This window comes from Monodelphis domestica, chromosome 2 (genome assembly GCF_027887165.1).
Source record: "Monodelphis domestica isolate mMonDom1 chromosome 2, mMonDom1.pri, whole genome shotgun sequence".
In the NCBI taxonomy this organism is placed as follows: domain Eukaryota; kingdom Metazoa; phylum Chordata; class Mammalia; order Didelphimorphia; family Didelphidae; genus Monodelphis; species Monodelphis domestica.
The window spans coordinates 334,272,068-334,293,297 of NC_077228.1; the positions used below are offsets into that span (position 1 = coordinate 334,272,068).

The 21,230-nt window shown below is 32.6% G+C and overlaps 1 protein-coding gene across 1 annotated transcript in view; it reads left to right on the forward strand.

Annotated features, from left to right (window-relative positions):
• The window catches only part of BCKDHB (branched chain keto acid dehydrogenase E1 subunit beta), a 307,967-nt gene that overhangs the window by 167,637 nt on the left and 119,100 nt on the right, over positions 1-21,230 (forward strand). Inside the window, exon 9 of the mRNA XM_056818521.1 lies at positions 18,980-19,066. Within this exon, the coding sequence (XP_056674499.1) occupies positions 18,980-19,066 (87 nt within the window). The remainder of the gene's footprint in view (positions 1-18,979; positions 19,067-21,230) is intronic.

Sequence of the window (21,230 nt, forward strand, 5' to 3'; positions counted from 1 at the left end):
CTCACTAACTTTGCTGCATATAAGCTTTATTTATATACAAGTCACTATAGTGGTGAAAAACTATCCTATCCTATCTTAAAGTCTATTTAAAGCTACTACTTTATGATACTTTAAAGATACTTTATGATAGAACTTTTTAGTGCTCTCTAAGAATCCTTTTTACTGCAATAGGAAAAGGGAGGAGTAACAGGTAACTTACTGTAACAGGAGAAAGGGGTATGTGATGAGACAGGTTTACTAAATATTTTAAATAAAATCTTTAATAGTAGTGTTTTAAAATAATAGAATTTTTGTTTTCAAAATTACATGTGGATTCCCATATTTAAAGATGGATAATAGAATCCTTTTTCCAATAACCAATGAAATAATTTGTAATCAAAACTCTGCTTCTGCTTGTCAGCTAGTGTATGTTTACTTCATTCTAGCTGTGAGAAGCAAAAAAAGGAAGGGGGATAAGGGCTCAGAATGAATCATCAAGTTTGTATCCTAGCAATTCTTGCCTAATAAACAATTTTCTTTGAGAGGTTAATATATTTAACTTTTCAAAATGTAATCCTAAATTTATATCATGAATGTGTTATGGTTCACACAGAAGCATTTACAGAAAAGACTGACATGTTGATGTATAAAAAGGCAATCTAGATATTTTCTCAAAAATCCATCCTAACCACCTGAACCATAAATCTTTCAATTCTGATAGTCACATTAGCATCTTAAACAGTTGGTCCAATTATTCATAAATCATTGCTTTACTAATTTAGTTTAACTAATTCTAACATATCAATTGTTATGATTCAAAGGGAAGCATTCTCTTTAACCTGAACCTCTTTAGAATTCTAAATTTATAGTTTGAACTCTGTAGTTTTACAAATTGATATACAGAGCCAAATTGTGCAGTTTCAACTAAAAAACTTTTCCCCTGTCTGTTTCTAGAAAAGCTCATATTTTTATTTAATAACGATATGTAGAAATTATAGTATTTTGATATGCACAAATAAACTTAAAATTCCTGTTACTCTTTAACCTTAGTTGTAATATATCTTATTACCAGATCAAAATTTATTCCAGCTGTCAACTAATATCTCAGGTCTTTCAATTTATATCTCTAAAGTTTAGATAAGGTAACTGAAAACTTTTAGCTGTTTAAAATATTTTGATGTAATAGTCCCTTAATATAAATGTTAATTAATTGCAAGCACTTTGAACTCCTTCCTGTGCCTGAGGAAGGGGTTAAATTACTTTTGGAAAAGGTCCCAAGACTGCAGAGGCTTTTTTCTCCTTGTTTGGCTGTACTTTGAGTTTGAAAAAAAATAATCCTTCCTTTTTTTCCAATCATTTTAATGCTTTAGTTATAACACTTAAAATTTTTTGTATGTATTGAGAACCTAAATAATAAATCACTCCCAATGGATATTAATTAAAAAATAACTTCCAAATTGACTTTGATTAAAGTCCCTTAACAATGTTTCCTTGATATTCCAATTTTACTTTTAAACCTTTGCTCAAAGGAGAATAAAAACTTCACTTTTACCTTTTTGTAACTCCAAACATTTTTCTCTCATATACTGAACAAACATTCCTCATATTTTTTTCCATTTACTTTTTCTTTCACATCATTTGGCTTTTCCTTTTTACTCTTACTATATAAATAGGGGAGAGGTGACTACTCTTTACCTATATTTAAGAACCTAATAATGAATCTTATATGATTTCTGGACTGGTCAAATTTTGCCAATTGAATTATACACAATTTGCATAAAATTAATTTTCTTCACAGCACAATTTCATACATATTTTGTGTACATCCATTATGACATTATAATGAATTATATTTGAATAGATATAAATCTCTTCTTAGAGTATACATTTTCCCAATCAAGTTATTAAATCTAAGAGAATAGTCAAATTATGGGATAAAATTTCCCTTTGTGTGTTCCAAATCAATCGTTCTCCTCTTCTCTTGGATGGGCCCTTTCCAAGATAAAGAAAAAGAAGATTTATGGAATGGTCTGTCAAGTTTAGAGGCCAGAATTAATTACCTCCTTTCCTGGAGGACTCTGAAGCATTTTTGTAAATGCCCAATTAGGAAAATATAGAGACAAGACCTGTAATGTTGACATACATAGAGACACATAAAACAAGCATTAATCACAGACTAAGGGAAGCATACTTTAAAAAATTAAGCTGTTTACTCATGGTCTTGAGGAAGAAAAAAAGGAAGAAGGAATGAAAAAATCCATTTTGCTTTTTTCAAAGTACTATCTCTTTAAAAACTGTGAGAAGTGCTGGAACAACCTCCAGGAAGTGATGCAGAGTGAGAGGAGCAGAACCAGGAGAACATTGTACATAGAGACTAATACACTGTGGTACAATCGAACGTAATGGACTTCTCCATTAGTGGCGGTGTAATGTCCCTGAACAATTTGCAGGGATCTAGGAGAAAAAAACACCATTCATAAGCAGAGGATAAACTGTGGGAGTAGAAACACCGAGGAAAAGCAACTGCCTGAATACAGCGGTTGAGGGGACATGACAGAGGAGAGACTCTAAATGAACACTCTAATGCAAATATTATCAACATAGCAATGGGTTCAAATCAAGAAAACATGTAATGCCCAGTGGATTTACACATCGGCTATGGGGGGTGGGGGGGGAGGAAAAGAAAATGATCTATGTATTTAATGAATAATGCTTGGAAATGATCAAATAAAATATAAAAAAAAAACTGTGAGAAGTGAAAAGTTTTTGGCTCCATGAGCCTTAAGTGTAAACATTTGAAGAAGCAAGTGACAAGGAATTGAAAGATGGTGTCCTCTCTGTTAGAACCAAGGAGCTGGGGGTAATGAAGGTGGAAAAGGAGAACCCTTCATTCCCGTCCATTTACTCCTCCCTTCTTTAGGTAAAGGAAAATTCTTAGAAGGAGGAGAGGTTGTTGGTGGCTGCCTAACCTGAATGGGAAAGCCCCAATCGAGATTGTTATGAGATTTTAAATCAAGGATAGTTTTCTCCCCTGTCTCTAAATCTACCATCCCTTCATCAGGGAACCACAGACTACAGATTTGAATAAAATCCAAGACCTTAGGCAACTGTGGCTTGCTTACTTTTGTAACAGTTAAAATTTAGGGGAGACTGAGGCAGGTAGAAATTAGTTTCTCTCTGCCAGGAGTATTATATTTTTTAGAGGTTTATTAGAGATTAAGGATTAAAGAAAATACAGGATAAGAAACACGTGGTGCCTAGGCCAGAGGCCTAGACAAGACCTCACCTACATTATGGAAAGAGCCACATCTCCTCCAAAACTGAAGTCCAAAAAGAAAGAGAGAGAGCCAAAAACCTTTGCCACCAGGTTAAATACCTTCTTGATCTCGGCCCACCTGAGAATTTCCGTGAGATTACAAAGCATTTTGGGGAAGTGGAGCAAAGGCTTGTGGGGATTGTAGTCCTGTATTCGAGTTTATTTTTTACACTTTTACTCTTCTTTTTTGAAAAGTGTGTTTAATTATCCCAGTAAATAGCTTTATTTCCTTTAATTTGCTATGTCTCATATTGTCTTTTTTAACTTATAAGTTCTGATTTACCCACGTTTCCTACCTGTGTTCACTCACATGGGGCCTGCAGCACCCTAGGTGGGATCCTAAGTCACTTGAGTTTGGAGAGAGCTTTTTTTTTTTTTTATTTTGGTAGTGTTGCTTACCTAGCCAAGTGTACCTTGTTCTGGCGCCAGATATCGCAGGCTGGCCAGCAGTCTGCGAAGTCGGGGGTTCCTTTTGACTAGGTGTGATGACAAAGGTGGATAAGGAATGGGAGACAGCTGAGTGTTTCAAACCTGTTGCTCAGGAATCACAAAGAGCTGCTCCACTTGGCACAGAGTCATCTTTATTTTTATGCCTTAGTGGTTATGTTTTTTCTTGGCACACATTCTCATTTTTCAACATACATGATTTCTTACAGATAATTGGATATGCCACAGAATTGGATATGCCACACATTAACTTTTAACTAATCATTTAACATTCTATGACCATCTTGCATACCAAGTTGATACAACAAAGCAAAGCTTGCTAGAGATAAATGTCACAGGCCAGGTAACCAGGGGTCAATTCCCACTGACCTGTGGGATGACTAGCTAAGAAAATCATTGTTGCTTTTAGTCAATTTGCATAATCAGAATTACTTAGGAGATAGGTAACAAAAAAACTGTTGATAAGTTCGGGGTTGAAAGGTAAAATCAACACAATCCATATTTAGGTATTTTCTAATTTTCAGGTTTTATTTTTCTTATGTTTCATTAAGGTATCTTAGAACTGTTTCTTGGGATTCAGTAACAAATCAGCAAAATGTGTGTACCAGCCTGTGCTTAAAGAGTGATTAATATGCCTGTCATCCCTGGCTTGCAGTGTGGGTAGAGAATCTGAACATCATTTTGCTAGAGGCTTAAGCCTAGGACGAAGGGGGAGGGGTATTTCACCTAAGTGGGTACACAAGAATCTTTAGGTTTAATTCTGTAAATATGATCTTTTGGTGATATTTTGGGGGGATTAAAGTGGGACATATGTATTAATTCTGCAAGTATTTTGCTCTCATATTTTTCCCGAAACTAGGGAGAAAACAATAATCATAGCAATTCCAATAGTAAGGGATGTTAGTGGGAGAAGTCACACAGAGGGAGGACTAAGTGGGTTTCTCCATCCTTCCAAGGAGCCACTTAGTGATCTCTTGGTTTTCACGAGTGACTACGTCAAAACATCATAGCTTTTTGGCCCCCAGAATTTTTTTTCTCCTAGCTTCCAAAGCTGAACTTTTTGGTGCAGGTGATTTCAATCCTCCAAGGACAAGTAGGAACTCATTATTTCATCACTTATCTTGAGTATCAATTATCTGTTTGTCATTTTCTCCTTTTTTATAATGCTATTCTTTTCAGTAAAACTGACACAGAATATGGATTGAATATTTTGCCTTCCATTTATAAGTAGCTATTATTGTCTTCTACATTCCAAGTAGTGGTCTTTTTGAAATTCTACTTTTTCTTTTAATATAGCTTAAAAAATTTCACATCTTTATTATCATCTGAAGTTCACTCTAGTCTCAATTAATTCTGAGCTTCAGTATTCCTGACACTATATTACAGGACTATGCTACAATCTTATGTATTTCTTCTATTATTTGTCTTTACTTCTATAACCTGCACTCATATTTTATTAATCTAATATAGTTGATAAATTTCCTGTGCATCTACCGCTGCTGCTTCAGGCAACTTCCATTTTCCCTCTTCATTAAAATAGTTTCTTATAGTGTCTTTTACATCTTATTCTTCAAGGTTTCCCATCTTTTTGGTGCTCCCTTCCTTTATAGCATTTTAATCCAGGGGATTTTACATATCCTTTTTCTGAAACCATTGAAATCTACTTTCCTAAATTGTAAGCTGAATGACAGGATATGCTTAACTTTTCTGTATCCCTTTTCCTCCCAGTTTTTCTTTCCTTTATCCCCCTTTTCTCTTTCCTTCCTTTTTTACCAGGATTTTTATCATTTCCACAATAGCAATTAGTATATTTATGCTAATGGAAATTTTATTTAATTCAGAATTTCCCTTGCTGTTTTTTTGACCCTTGAACAATGAAATTAGTGTGAAAGAAAGTCAAGAAGTTAATAGCTACTCTGCTTTTTGCACAGAGCACAAACTCCAGAAAATGGGTTACTAAAATCCCCCATCTTCCCACTGTCATGCCTATGTGCCACACTTGTGGTCTGTTTTTCATAGTCACATTTAAAATTTCTGTCCTCTCCATCATTGCTGAGAATTCAAATCCTGCTTCACATTTAACTTTATGTAATCTGTAACAAATAATTTAATCCATTTTTGTTTATCTCCTCATCTGTAAAGTAAGAAGTTGGATTCAAAGAGCCCATGGACTCTTCTAGCTCAGAATCTATGATTTTAGATTTATTAAATGGCAAATTCTTAGGATAATTAGATATTTGGTGGTTATGAACATTAAAAGGTTCTTCCTTTCTTTTTGTGTCAGACCTCTCCCACAAATTTAATGATAGAATCTCACCTCCTACCTCATTAGTCATGTTAAACTTAATTGTGTTTGAGACTGAAATATATTAATTAGGTGGTCACCAGGGATTTAATTTCTAAATCCCAAATTGAATTACTAAAATAAATGGAATTTATGGTAGTTTATTTACAATAGAGGGAAGATATTAAGGAAGAGAGAAAAGGAGAGGGAGAGGGAGAGGGGGGGGAGAGGGAGGGAGGGAGGGGAAGAGAGAGAGAGACAAAGAGACATAGAGAGACAGAGACAGAGAGAGAGAGAGAGAGAGAGAGAGAGAGAGAGAGAGAGAGAGAGAGAGAGACAGAGAGACAGAGACAGAGACAGAGACAGAGACAGAGAAAGAGTGCAGGCATGCTCTGGCTTCTTCTGATATCAGTTAGAATTTCTAAGCCCCAGCTAGAGGAAAAAAAATCTTAAGATGATGGGCCTTTCTCGGGGGTTTAGACCTCTGAGAAAGGCAGGGTCACTAAGTCAGCCTTTCACTCACCAATGATGACCATCTAAAAGGAAAATCAGTCTGAGCTCTCCTCTATGAGTTCCTCCAGGGGTCCACTTCCTCCAGTTCAACTCTGAGACAGAGATCTTCCATTGAATACAAGCTTAAGAGGTCAATCCTCCATCCAACTCCGAGTCGGAGATCCTCCATCCAACTCTGAATCGAATATCTCCTCTTCTGGCCTCTGATCCTCTTTTTAAAGATCTTTTTCTCTTGTGTCACCTCCCCTAAATTTCATGCCTACCAATCATAGCAGATGCTCCTTTCCAGGACTACCCACTCTTTAGTTCACACCTTCTTTGGTTAGATTATACCTTTTTTTGGTTACTTAACACCTTTTTTGGTTAGTTCACCTTTTTGTAGTTACTTAACACCTTTTTGTAGTTAAAATGGGTAGATCAACTTAAAATACTGAGTTATCACCTTTTGGGGATTAAAATATAAAAATAGGTTGTGGATTACAATTCAATCTTCCCAATAAAGGAAGAGCTAAGTATCTTCATTGTTACAATCATGAGATAGCTAAATCCAATCTTCACAGTCATCCAGTATATAAACATTTATCAAACATCTACTAGGTATCATTTAAATAATAATGATAAGTAGTAATGAGAACATACCTTGAAATCTGGCAAATAAGACAAAAGATGGAAATAATCAGTGTTAGAACAAATATGAATAGATAGACACAGTAGTACACTCTTGGTAGAACTATGAATCATCAGAACAACCATTTTGGAAAACATACAGTTTGGAGATATACAGATAAAGTGGCTAAAATATCCATTTCCTTTGTCTCAGTGACTCTTTTGATGGATTTATACCTCCAAGGAGGCTATTGAGAAAAAAATTCACACATACTCCAAAATATTTGTATTTTGAAACTATTAACTCTTATCAGAAGGAAAAATGATGATAGGGTAATCTAACACAATCAGTTCAAGAAAAAATTAAAATATATTTGGTATTTTATAAATCAGACTAAATCTAGACAGATGAAATTTCTTTTTTCACTTAACTATAAGTAACTGAAATTTGCCCAAAAGTATACATAAAATTTTGATATGTACATAAGATATATTTCACATCAGTAAACTTAGTTGTTCTACACACAAATAAGCTATTTAATTTCAAAAATTGAAATTTTATTTACGTGAGGTCTTTACTAGAAAAATTCTAACAAGAAAATTTTTAAGTAAAATGAACAAATACAAAGAATAGGGAAAATAATTTATGCATACTATATTTCTATGGAATTTTCCACAATTGTTTCATTGCCTCATCACTTTACAAGTCAGTATTTATATTGCTTGAAATAACTACTATAGCTTGAGGTTTGTTATTTCCCTATAGAAGAATAAGCTAGAGTGCAAAGTTTTTGATTTCTTTCCCTTTTTGGTTTGGGGCCAGGGAATCAAATGTATGTGCATGTCTGTCTAGAACATAAACATATAATACAAAGAAATATAAACATTGTTTCAAAGTCATGCTTTTTAACATTTGCTTCATTATAATATACTTTCCCCCCCAGCATACCTATGATTCCATCTATGTAGGGAGCTCCTAGTAAAAGTCTTTCCCTACCAAAGCAAGTCAGACTCGTCTCTCACTTTTAGTCTTGGAGAGTTGCTACTCTTTTTTAGGATGACAGCATGATGTGATAGAAAGAGAAATGACTGTGCAGTCTGGGAAAGCAGATATGAGACCTAGTTTTGTTACTTATATTCTATATAACTTTGTTCAAATTATTTAACATTTATGAGCCTCATTTTATCATCTATTAAAAAAAATTTGTACTATTTTCCTTATAGAATTAGTAGGAGAGAACTTAAAGGCTCTTTAGTAACTAACCCAATCAAAGAATAAATTCATCTTCATGTGCTCCATGTATCCCTGAAAAGTTACATGTAAATTTCATTAATTGATTTATAGACTTATGTTGATGCTTTATTGTTCCAGAGATGTATTATCTTTATTTATCACTAATATTCAATTGACCATAGTTCCCAAGATTTTCATTTTTAGTTGTTGTGGTCCTTAGCCTCTCATGGACTTAATAATTTATAAAATTATTTTAGTGCTAGGTGAATAAATGGTCTTTTCATGATATCCTTTGAATGTGAAAAGAATTCCCTTCTAATTTATGTGTTGTAAGTTTATATGATAAATGAATATTTTACTTCCTTATTCACCCTCAAAACTGTCCCATGTAAATTTTTCTTCAAAGTTATGAAAAGCATGAAAAAACGTTTCACATTTTAAAAATTATTTTACTTTTTTTTTGACATAGCCCCCATTGCTTACTTCTTAAGATAGGGGAAATAATTCAGAGATTTAATATTTTCCCTGAGAAAACACTCTGGAAAGGCTTGCTGGAAGCAGATTTTAGAAAAATATACATGGTTTATCCATCTGTAGTGGTACAGGAGTACAACAATGTTTATACTTTAAACTTTTGAGTCCTCCCTGGAGTAAAATTTTCTTTAGTGAGAGACCCAACTTGCTGTCAGGAAATTGTACTGAATAAGTGTTTGAAGTAACAGAGTAAAATGTAACTGGCTGACAAACTTGGTTTTGGTTAGGGTCACTTTCTTATTATTGAAGGTATGTTGTATGTACAAGGAGTGATGTCAGTTCTTAAATTTCATTCCTCTTATAACTTCCAGACTCATTGTTTCCCCTATGTTGTCAACGCTGAGATAAGGGACAAAATCTGCCAATCAGAGCATTAAGAATTGATTGGGGACTGATTATTAATTTTTTTCCTTGTAAAAGAGTATGATAAATTAATTTTAAGAAGCTGTTTCACCAAAAGAACATGGAACTTAAATTCATAAAACCTGATCTTTTACAATCTTACCGAAGATACACTGATTTTCATTTTTTGTGCACATTTCAACCGCTTTTCATATATTTTGATGAGGTATTTTATATGATAATAATAAGCAACTTTTACCATATTTTTCTTCTGTTTTTGGATTGTGTGATAAATTAAAACATTGGAACATCTTATATTAGATTAACTTGGAGAATTATTGAGGTTTTTCAAATTTTTCAACTTGCATTTAAAGTTATTTAGAAAATCAGGTATAGTGTTTTAATTGCTTGATTTATTTCAGTCTATAGATTATGGCAATGTCTCCACACTTTTATAGTTCAATATCATTCAATCATTTTTAAGCCCCTACTGTGTCCCTTTAACTGTGCCAGATGATGGGACTACAGAGGCAAAAATGAAATATTTGCTTACCTTAAAATGTTTATCTTTTATTCGAGGAAACATACCCTCAGATCAGAAATAGACTTAAAAAAAAATAAACCTGTACCTTCCTTTTTGGACTCAATACTATGTATTGTTTCCAAGGTAGAAGAGTGGTAAGAGCTAGGCAATGGGGGTTAAGTGACTTGCCCAGGGTCTCACATCTGGGAAGTATCTGAGGCCAGATTTGAACCTAGGATCTCCCCTCTCTAGGCTTGGCTCTCAATCCACTAAGCTACCCAGCTGCCCCCAAGAAATAGACTTTTAAAAAAGATAGGAAAGCAATTTATGAGAATTTGGTTTTTGTAGCACAATGTAAAGAGTACTGAATTTGAATAGCAGAGTTTGACTTTTTTTCCATCTTTGATACTTACTAATTGTGCTAGGTGAGCAGGTCACTTAAATTCTCTTTAAATTATCATGTAAGGGGCAACTAGGAGGCACAGTGGATAGAGCACTGGGATTGGAATTGGGAGGACCTGAGTTAAAATCTAGCCTTAGACACTCCTAACTTTGTGACCTGGAAATCTCTTAACCCCTATTGCTGCTTTTCTGTTTTAGAATTGATATTAAGAAGGCAAAGGTTTTTTAAAAATGCTATAAAATAAGTACTATTAATATTAGAAGATTCTTTTATTACTAATTACATTTTTCAGAAATGTAAAATGTTAAATTGGCCCATATTTCATAAAAATATGAAAAGCAGAACATTTCAAGATACTAAAATGTACACATTCTATATTTTACTTATGTGAAAAAAGAGACACATTCAAAGAAAACAAGCAAATATGAGAGATTTATTCAAGAAAGTGAGCTCCAGTATATGTCCTAGTAACTTCTTAATATTCCTGGTGAAGGTATAAAAAAGAAAGAAAAAACTAATTTTGCTTAAATGGCATAATGGCATAGAAACTAAGTCATCATCAATCCTTTTTTTTTTAAACTCTTACTTCACTCTTGAAGTCAATACTATGTATTGGCTCCAAATCATCAATATTTTTATTATATTTTCATTGATTACTTATTTTACTCCTTACTGTGATTATTTCTTCATTCCTTCCTTTTCTTTCTTTCCTCAAACACCCAACCAAGCTTCCAGTCCCTGTGCTTCTCAGTGAGTTTTGGGCAAACCCCATTTCACTGAAGCCATCTTTAATGAACTTCTCCCTCTTCATTCTTCAGATCTTTTCAGTGTTACTACCAACTTTTTTTTGCTTTTTCATCCAATCTCAGCAGAGAAAAAAATTCTTCTTAATTAAACTAATCTCCCTAGTTGCACTTTTAAAAATTAAATTTTATTGATATTTTTATTTATGCCAACATTTCCCATTATGTCCTTCTTCCCTTTTACAGAGAGCCATCCCTTATAATAAAAGAACTAATTTCTCATAATTTGCCAACACATGAAAAAACTGACATGTGCAGTGTTGCGAACTTAGAATCTCCTACCTATTCAAAGGAACTGGATAGGCAACTTTATCTTTCTTGGTGCAACACTTGGTTATTATTCTAAAAGTGAAATCATTTTTCGACTCTTTTGTTTTTTTTTTTTGCACTTACATGTTGAATGTGATTTTTCTGTCTCAACTTCATTTTGTGTTAGTTCCCATAAGTTTTCCAGTGCTTCTTTATGTTCACTTTTTTTTAATAGCAAAGTAATATTCCATGCCATTCACACTTTACAGGGTGTATAGCCATTCCATAGACAATAAGCATCTAAGTCTTTGCTACTAGAAAAATGCTGCTACAAAGATTTGTATGTTTATAACACCTTTTTTTAATGTTGACCTCCTTATTTAGAAGTGAGATTTCTGAGTCAAAAATGTATGTAAATTTTAGTCATTTTCTTTGCACAATTGTAAGTTGCTTTCTTCGGTGATTGGGTGAATTTGTAGCTCTACTTACAGTGTATCTGTCCTTCCATAATTCCTCCAACAATGACTCTTCCCTGAATTTGTCCTTGCCAATTTTCTGGGCATGAAATAAAATCTCAAATTTGCTTGACATTTTTCTTATAATTAGTGATTTTGAGCATTGTCTCTTTTGGTTGCAATAGTTTGAAGTCCTGATAAGATAAAGATAGTCCCTTCCCTCATGGGACTGAGAGTTAAGACAGATTATAAAGGTATAATGGGAAAATGCACCTTCACCAATAGTTCCATCCACTGCAGCCTCATTATAATCTGCAGGTGACTTTGACTCTTATAAGGCTATTTCACTGGAGTATGTTTGATTATACAAAATTAGATGAGTTTTCCCTAGGTCTGGATATTTGTTACCCAGTTGGCAACAAAGGTGAATTTAGAAATATGTGAAAGGAACATTGAATTTAGATTCAGAGGAAGGACCTGAATTTATTCCACCTTTGATAGTGATTACCTGTGTTACCTTGGGAGGGAGGCTCCTTTATCTCTCTGGCTCTCAGTTTCCTCTTCTGTGAAATGAGGATTTGGTTTACATCAGGGATTCTTAATATGGGCTTCATCAACTTGTTTAAAAATATTTTGATAATCTGTATTTCAATGTAATTGACTTTCTTTATAATACTATGTTTTTTATTTTATACATTTTAAACATTTTTAAGAAGGGTTTATTTATTTCACCAGGCTGATAATGAGGATCCATGACATTAAAGTAGTTAAAACTCTTTGATAAGATGATCTTTAAGGTTTCTTCAAGCTCCTATTAAATTTGTGATCACCATCAGCTTGGCAAAGTATCATTTTTTTTTGGCTCTAATCCTCAGGGAACAGAAATTATAGGGAGGTTGTGTTCTATATTGGTAAAAAAAAATAGTATCAACTCTGATAAATGTAATATGCAATTATGAACATACAACTGGCACTAATGTGTCTTCTTTGAAGTTATAGCTAAGATGTGATAATAGTTTATAGTTATATAATTCCCTAGAATTTACAAGAGGCAGAATGTTATAGTAGATAGAATGTTGGACTTAGAGCTAAGAAGACCTGGATTCAACTCCTACCTCTGACATGTCAGTTATGTAACTTAGTTGAAAGGAAAAAGATGGAGATAGAGAGGAGAGAAGAGAAAGGGAGGGAGGAGAGAGCAAAGGTGTATGTTTGTATGTTTATACACACACACACACACACACACACACACACACACACACACATATATATATGTATATATACTTGTGAGAGAGAGAGGGAGGGAGAGAGACATATGGACGGACAGCAAACTCCAAGGAAATGGAGGAGTAAACTGTTAAGTTAGGGCAATTTCCAGAAGACAATTCTTGAGAGCCAGAATAGAATGGGACATTTTTGCTAAAGGAAGGAAGGAGCAGAAATAGGGCTTCAATAAATTCCCTATCATCTGTCTTCCTGATAAAATAAGCTCCTTGCAGTCCTGAAGCCTAAGAGAAAGGGGTGTTAAAGACACTATCTATAAAGGTCTCTTTTCATACTCTGCATTATGGTTGTAATAAGCCAATTCATGCTATACTTACAAATACCTAAGAACTTTTGCCAATGAGTTTGCCTTTTATTAGGAACTTAGAATTTGACTTTATGTCCAACCCAGAATGGATTGGACCAGCTCAGTTCGGGACCAAAATCTGGAAAAAAGGACTTTGTCAGGAACTTTAGGCTCCAAACTATATTATGTTTAGGATCAGGATGAATAGATAAGCCAGTAAATATTACATTTAAAAAATATTTTATAGGAAAAGCCATTTTAGGAAAGCCGTTAAAAACACACTGAAAGAAAGATTGTGGGCTGTTTTTAAAGAGTAAGGGAAGAGAGAAGAGTGAAGTCTAGGCTCTCAGCTATAAATCAGAGTTGAGGATAAGACTTCTGACTATAGAAAAACCAGTATGCCTAGTCCTGCGGCTTATTGTCAGAGAAAAGAGTGAGATCATATATTATGTTCAGTGCATGGTCTCACACTTGGCCAAGGAATTGCAAAGAAATTTAGAAGACATGTTCAGAAAAAGGGCAACCTTTAATTTCGGTGCACTGATTACATAAATTGAATTATTCAGGGAAAGATTAGCCAAGCAATTAATGTTTCTGAAAACTTCTTATGTTCCATTTCTTTATCAGGAGCATTTGCTTCTCTTTCCATTCTACATTTTATCCTATTTTTTTCTCAGCATTTTTGCTTCTACCATTCTGGATTTTTCCATGTGTGCTAAAACCCTAAGGACTCAGTTTTTCTCAGTTTATATCATTTTCCTACTATACCAAAATAGTTGAAACTCCATTGCTATCACATTAGCCAAGATGGACTTTTCAGAACTTTTTGTGAAGCCTATGACTTTGTTCTCTTTAGGCTTTGGTTTTTGTCCAGTGGAATATTGGCCAATTGTACTGTCATGTGTGTGAAGGTCACACTGATGAATAATACTTAATAGGCAAATACCAAAATACTTGTAAGATTGTCATGATTTGTGAGATGTTTTTGGCTAACTCAATAATGTAAGAATTTGGGTCGATAGCTGAAAAGCTATTTCAAAAAAGTATTTGAGCTCGTTCATTTGGGTTGAAATTTTAAGCTGATTAATGACTGTGACTTGTGTTAAGAATTATTTTTTGCGATTATTATTAATAAAACATAAATATTAAAACTAAATTAAGTGGATCAAATTCTGCATCAATTTCAATTTTCAAGGGGATATTGGTGATGACAGACCTGGATTAATCATTTGCTTTTCACTAGCTTTACTTTCAACTATATAACATCATGCCGGTGACAGACTGACATGAGAGAAAATTATCATATTCACCTATTAATAATTATAATTTACTAATTGACTTTAACAGAGGCCTATCAGGGTTTTATTTCTAAGTGGAACAGTGGAAAATATCTTGCTAAAGGTTTTAATGAAAAAAAGATCTGTTTTTACTTTTCCGATGTCAATGTTGTGCTTTCAGACATTTGCAAACTTAACAGCCATCCTGTCTATATCATTTTCTTGTGGAATGACAGCTTAACAGTTTTCCTGCATGGATTGTGTTAAAAACTTTACAGACCAGATTCACTAAAACATATGTTCAACTTTCGGGCTCAGGGTATAATGCCAGCTTAAAAATTTTTTTAAAGGTGTACTTAAGTTAGGAATTTTGTTACCATTAATTAATCCTTGTTAATAATGATATATTAAAATATCATTGATATCACTTTTATCATCAGGTGAATGAAGCTTAATTTTTCCTAAGAAAAAATTACCACATAAACTGCATCAAATAGGTGGGGATTAATTAAGAGGACCAAAATATTTAAAGGAACTTTAGCATTTTGTTGCTTTAAATTTTTGAAGAATAATTATGGTAAACTATCCTGATCAAAGCAGGTGATAGAATCTTGGTTTATAACTTTCAATAAATCAATTTTATTACTAAGTAAATTGTCTCTGACTAGAACTAAAGTCCTATTCCTAGTCTTGTTCTTTTCGCTCTACCAAGTTGGCCACACTTTTAAAATTGCAATGGAATTCTTTCTTGATAAATTTGACTGTAACCAGAAAAAATCCTATCCAGATGAACCATTTGCAATGAATGACCCCTTTCCTGTCACTTGAAAGTAATAAAACTTTTTAAAAATTATAGATTTGTGAGCTAAACTCAAACAATTTGTATAATAACAACACTGTGAAGACAAACACTTTTAACTGTGATCAACACAATGATCTATTTGGACTCCAGAGGACTCATAATGAAAATTCTATTCACCTCCTAAGACAGAGGTTAAGCATTTTTTTTTGTTCTAGCTAGTCTGAGAATTTGTTTTATTTAATAATGCATATTTATTATAGATGTTTTCTTTTTCTTTCCTTTTCAGTGACCTGGTTGGGAATAGGTGGAATAGGGAGAAAATAGGTTTTTGTTAATCAGTAGAATAAAAAAAAGTTAATCTACTTTAGGCTAACTCTAAAGTTATTAGCTTTCCAATGATAGTTTACCATAATTCAACTATTATCCTAAAAGGAATCTATTGATTTAGTCAGAAAGGTAATATAGGACCTATTTATTTGCTATTTGCATGTCTCTCTTTCTTTTAAACAGATAGCCTCAGTTTTCATTGGTCTCTATAGCTTATGTAGTTATATGTGGTACATAACCAGATGAGTCTATTATTAGTAGTATTATTTATGGATTAGAACTTCCTTAATTGAGGGATAGGACTCCTAAGAGCCTTACCTTTAGAATCAGTAGTGGAATATTGAAGTAGCATATCTGTTCATGGGGAGTGTGATTTGAACACTATACAGATTTCATGGCCTTTTACTTCATCCTCTGGGAAACAAACAGAACTGTGCATAGGGAGATCAGAATGGGAAAGAAAAGGGGAAAGGAAAAAGAGAAATCTAATTGTATTTTCATCCCTACCCTATGCACACCTTGTGTTTTTGGCCAAGAGGATATTCAGCAAAAATGCTGAGGAATTAAGAGAGGAATAAAAGTCACCAGGACAGTGAACCAGTAATAGTTACAAAATAAAACTATCAGAAATATATTTGTACTCAACCCCTTGAGTAATATGATTTGACTTTGGGTATTTTTATTGATAACAACCATATTTTTGAGCATTATCTCTTTGAGAAGACTTTCTTATGCATTTAATATAGTCTGTCTTTTGTATTTTAATATAATGAATATGAAGAAATAGGTGATACAGTGGATAATAGTACCAGACCTAGTATCAGGAAGGCTCATTTCCCTGAATTAAATCTGGACTCAGCCATTTACTAGCTGTGTAATCCTTACACATACAACCTACTTAATAACTTAACACTGTTTGCCTCAGTTTCCTCATCTGTAAAATGAGCTGGATAAAGAAGTGGCAAACTACTCCAATATCTTTGCCACAAAATCTGAAAATGGGTTTGTGAAGAAGGGGATACAGATGAAAATGAATGAACAACAAGAAGTGAAGAACTTGGTTTTCAAGATTCTGATATCAAAAAGGCAAACTTTCCAGATAGTTAAATGATTTATCTCCCTTTCTGAACAACATAATGCTGATTGACTGCCCTATATGGAACAACAGTCTCTTTACTGCTCTTAGAAATGGGGCATCTAAGTGCATTAAATTCTGTTTCTTTATATTCCTTAATTCTTCTGAACTATAGCCTTCTCTGTAGAATTCTACCTGTAATTATATCTGCATTCATAAAATGAAAAAAAAATTGGAAATATGAGACTATTTTATTTTATTTTATCCTGACACTTGATTTTTTACTCTGTTGACTACCTGATTAGGTTAGCAGGGAAGGAGCAGAATAAAAAGGACCCTGTCAAATTCAAATCATATAAGACAGATGTGAATTTGGTTTAATAAAGGGCTACATATGAGCATACAAAGGAGAGTGTTCTGATACTTCTTCTGGTGCATGACTTTCCTCTAAGCCAGTAAAACTACAGTCAGATAAATAATTCCTCAATTTTCCATTGCTCCTATAAAAGTAATGCCCTTTCCCATCTGTTTTTGAACCTTTCTAATAGCCATGCATTGTATCAGCACCATCCATGTAATTGGGATCTTCTGATATTGCAAATGACTTTTTTGAAAGTTTTCTAAGAAGTAAATGTAGAATATATCAGTTGATATGAATCAAGTGTGTATTAAATATTTGTGGTATGCACAGAGATCATGCAATCTCTGTGCTCTACAAATTTTTTTTCAAGCATAATTCAAAATATTGATTGTTTTGCTTTAGTTAAGCCTTGAGCGATTTTAGCTTCAGTTACCATAACAATCACTGGTCTTCTGTTTACTGTTAATGGTATTTTAAGATAACAGCTCATTTTGTTAAAAGTCTCAAAATTCCTTTTTTTGTGAAACTGAAGACAAGATGACTCCCTTGGTTGTAGACTTCCTGAACAGGTCAAACATGGAAAAGCTTTAGCTAGGAATCTTAAGTTCATAGCATAAGGATTTTTTTAAAAAGTGACTTTCCCTATGTTTAGGTTACTTTTTAGAATTTTTCTTGTAAACATTTATCTTTAGAGTTCTAAAATACTTTTATTATTTAGTAAACAAATTTAGTACTTATAATTTGTATATGATATAATTTATATTTATAAAAAATCTAAATGGAAATATGCTGGAGTTAAGAGCTTTTATTTTAAAATATCAGTTCACAGTGTTCTAGGGATTGTCACTCATTTGTTAACTGAGCAGATAAAATGTTTTGAGTTATTTGTTATATTACTAGAACAGGTGAATCATTTAGAATTTTTACCATAGTTACTGATCCTTTCTCTGATCTTCTCTTGGATATAAACAATTCACATTTTAAAATCCACCCTGTAGCAGTCTTAGAAGAAAGTATAAAATATTTAAATGTAGAAATTAATGTTTCATAGGCATAAACATTTAGTATAAAATTTAAGAAAGATTAAGTGAATATATAGTTGAAAAATCACTTATTGATCATTTCACTTGTTTATCCCATTATATAACTCAAGTCCTACCATTACTGTCACAGTTAAACTTTTTTCATAAACTATAGTGTATGCTATATACCTTTTTTGAACTACTATATTTGTTGCCCTTTTTTAAGTGATTGATATTTTTACATTATACATTGTTATTAGATTATGTTTATCAAACAATTGCTGTAAAAACTTAGAAACCTATCAATTTTATCTGTAATTTCTTCCCATTTTCCATTACTTCCAGTATTTCAAGTTTGAGTCTTTTCTTTCTATATTGTTTCCCCCTTAGCTTTTCTGTTTATATCTTCCTTTTCAGCTACCTAGTTTTTTTTCTAAAAACTTGAATATTTAAATATGAATATACATGGAAATGAACAAAACATAGAAGTTTCTTTCTCTGTACTACTTCAGCAAAAAGAGGAAAATTGGCATCAAGTTATAGGAAAATGTTTAACTGTGAAACAGCCTCAGCTGAAAGTGATTTGTTATCTATCACAAAAATGTTGTGTTAATAGCGGAATTATGGGATCATGCTTTTCCCCCCCTCTTGTTAATATAGAACATCATTTGAAAAAGTGTTATTTGTTTTGTTTCAGATAGTGCCAAATTAGACTGCCATCAAAAGAAAGGCAATTTATTTTCAGATTCCAGTCTTGAGTAATACATGAACTCAAACCACTTGTAAATCTATAACATCACTAAGTTGGAAAAAATACCAACTCTTAAAAATTGCATTTTCTTTCTCTCTTTTTTCAGTCAGTGGCCAAAACTGGGCGACTTCTGATCAGTCATGAGGCTCCCTTGACAGGAGGCTTTGCTTCGGAGATCAGTTCTACAGTTCAGGTACTGTAACCTTTTTTCTCCCTCAGTTTTAATATTTTATAGACTTTTCTGTGTCTTAAGGAGGAAAAATTACTTATCGCAACATAAAAGGTAAGTACTTCATGAAATTCATGTTTTCCATCTATCTTCATTGTCTTTTAGTTAATGGTGTAATTATATCTTCTGGAAAAGGAATTGTGTAAAAATATGGGTTGAAAAAATCTTATTTAGGGCAAAGTTTGAAAGCAGTTCAATAAACCATGTCCTGTTGTATTTAAAATTATATTTGAATAAGCTATAGGCAGAGTTTGATAGTCTTCTCAGTTTGATTCTGATGTTTCTCTTCTAGTGAAACTAAAGCTAACTAGGAACTGGTTCATTTTGATGTTAATCTTAAATGCTTTTACACTCCAATTTGTAATAAATTACTTTGTCAAAAAGTCAGTCTTTTAAAGACATTGTGTAACTAAATTACTTTGTTATTGGCAGCTGCAGCAGAATGGTTGAAAAGCTGATGTAAAGATTTATATTTTAAAATATTTACTCAAAATGTATGCCCTGCTTCATAATGAAAAATAACTTTTCTGTATCACTCCCAGTTGTTCCAGAGTATTTACTTAATGCCTCTGTTCATATTTGTATACCATATCATGAAGTAAATAATTTTAAAAGAGTATTTTCCTTTTCTTTTATTTTGTAAATTGAAAAGCAAGTTAAATCTGACATTTTAATGTAAAAATACATTACTGGAAATAAACATTTACTGTAAAGATTGTACTGTTCTGTGGTCATATTCAGGATTTTTCTTAAATCCTAAAATATTTTATATTAATCTTCATATTGGACTTTTTTCTGTTTTTACAAGTTCTATTTTAAACTCACCTTAATAATAGTAGATTCCATTTTATTATAAATACAATGTGTAGACATTAATCATAGTATTTCCTTAGAAATGAAAATATTAACATTGAATAACATTAAATGCCAACTCACCATTTTGTTACACCCTTTATGGGTTATTGATTAAATGTTTAAAAACTATTTTACTTTTATAAAGTAGAATAAAGTAATTCAAAATGTTGAATGGGTAAATGGGTGTTTAAAAAGTGACATTAATAAAATTTTTTGAAATAGCACAAGATTAACCATCCATAATTTCAAGTTAAAAGTGTTATTGCTATTAATAATTAATATGAGCTTAAGTATTGTAAAAACAGATGGCTACATATAAAATTTAGTAAAAGCAAACTTTGGGGTTCTTGTAATGTTAATTGATTTCTCTTTCTTTTTCTGCTTTCTTTCTTTCTTTCTTTCTTTCTCTCTTTCTTTCTTTCTTTCTTTCTTTCTTTCTTTCTTTCTTTCTTTCTTTCTTTCTTTCTTTCTTTCTTTCTTTCTTTCTTTCTTTCTTTCTTTCTTTCTTTCTTTCTTTCTTTCTTTCTTTCTTTCTTTCTTTCTTTCTTTCTTTCTTTCTTTCTTTCTTTCTTTCTTTCTTTCTTTCTTTCTTTCTTTCTTTCTTTCTTTCTCTCTTTCTTTCTTTCTTTCTCTCTTTCTTTCTTTCTCTCTTTCTTTCTTTCTCTCTTTCTTTCTTTCTCTCTTTCTTTCTTTCTCTCTTTCTTTCTTTTTCTCTTTCTTTCTTTCTTTCTCTCTTCCTCTCTCTTTCTTTTCTAGTTAAATATGTTACAGTACTGTTGTGCATCATTAGTATTTAGCATTTTAAAGCATTTATTTCCCTCTCCTTACTCAATTTTCAATTTTTCATGTGTAGAAATTGAGTGTTGTTAAATGTTATTAAAGGTTGAAAGGTTGATCACTCAGATCAGGGTCATATGGTAGTCCAGGTAGAAAAATAGAAGTTAAGCTTTGCATTTTCTTAATGATATACTCAATTCACTTTAGACCATGTGCAACACTTACAAGTAATTGTTACCTAACCTTGAATTGCACCTGACTGCCTTTTCTATATATTTATCCATCAAATTATTTGTTACAATAGGTATTATGAACTATTTATGACATTTGAACAACAAAAAAGGATCAGGATTGGTGATTGGGCAATAGAGAAAAGTATATGAAGAAGATTGGAAAGTCAAAGTCCGTGGATGTTGCTTCTAGCTGTGCCCTTAAAGTATGCTTTCATTTTAGGGGATAGTAAATTATATGTGTGCCATGTATATCTACCCACTCC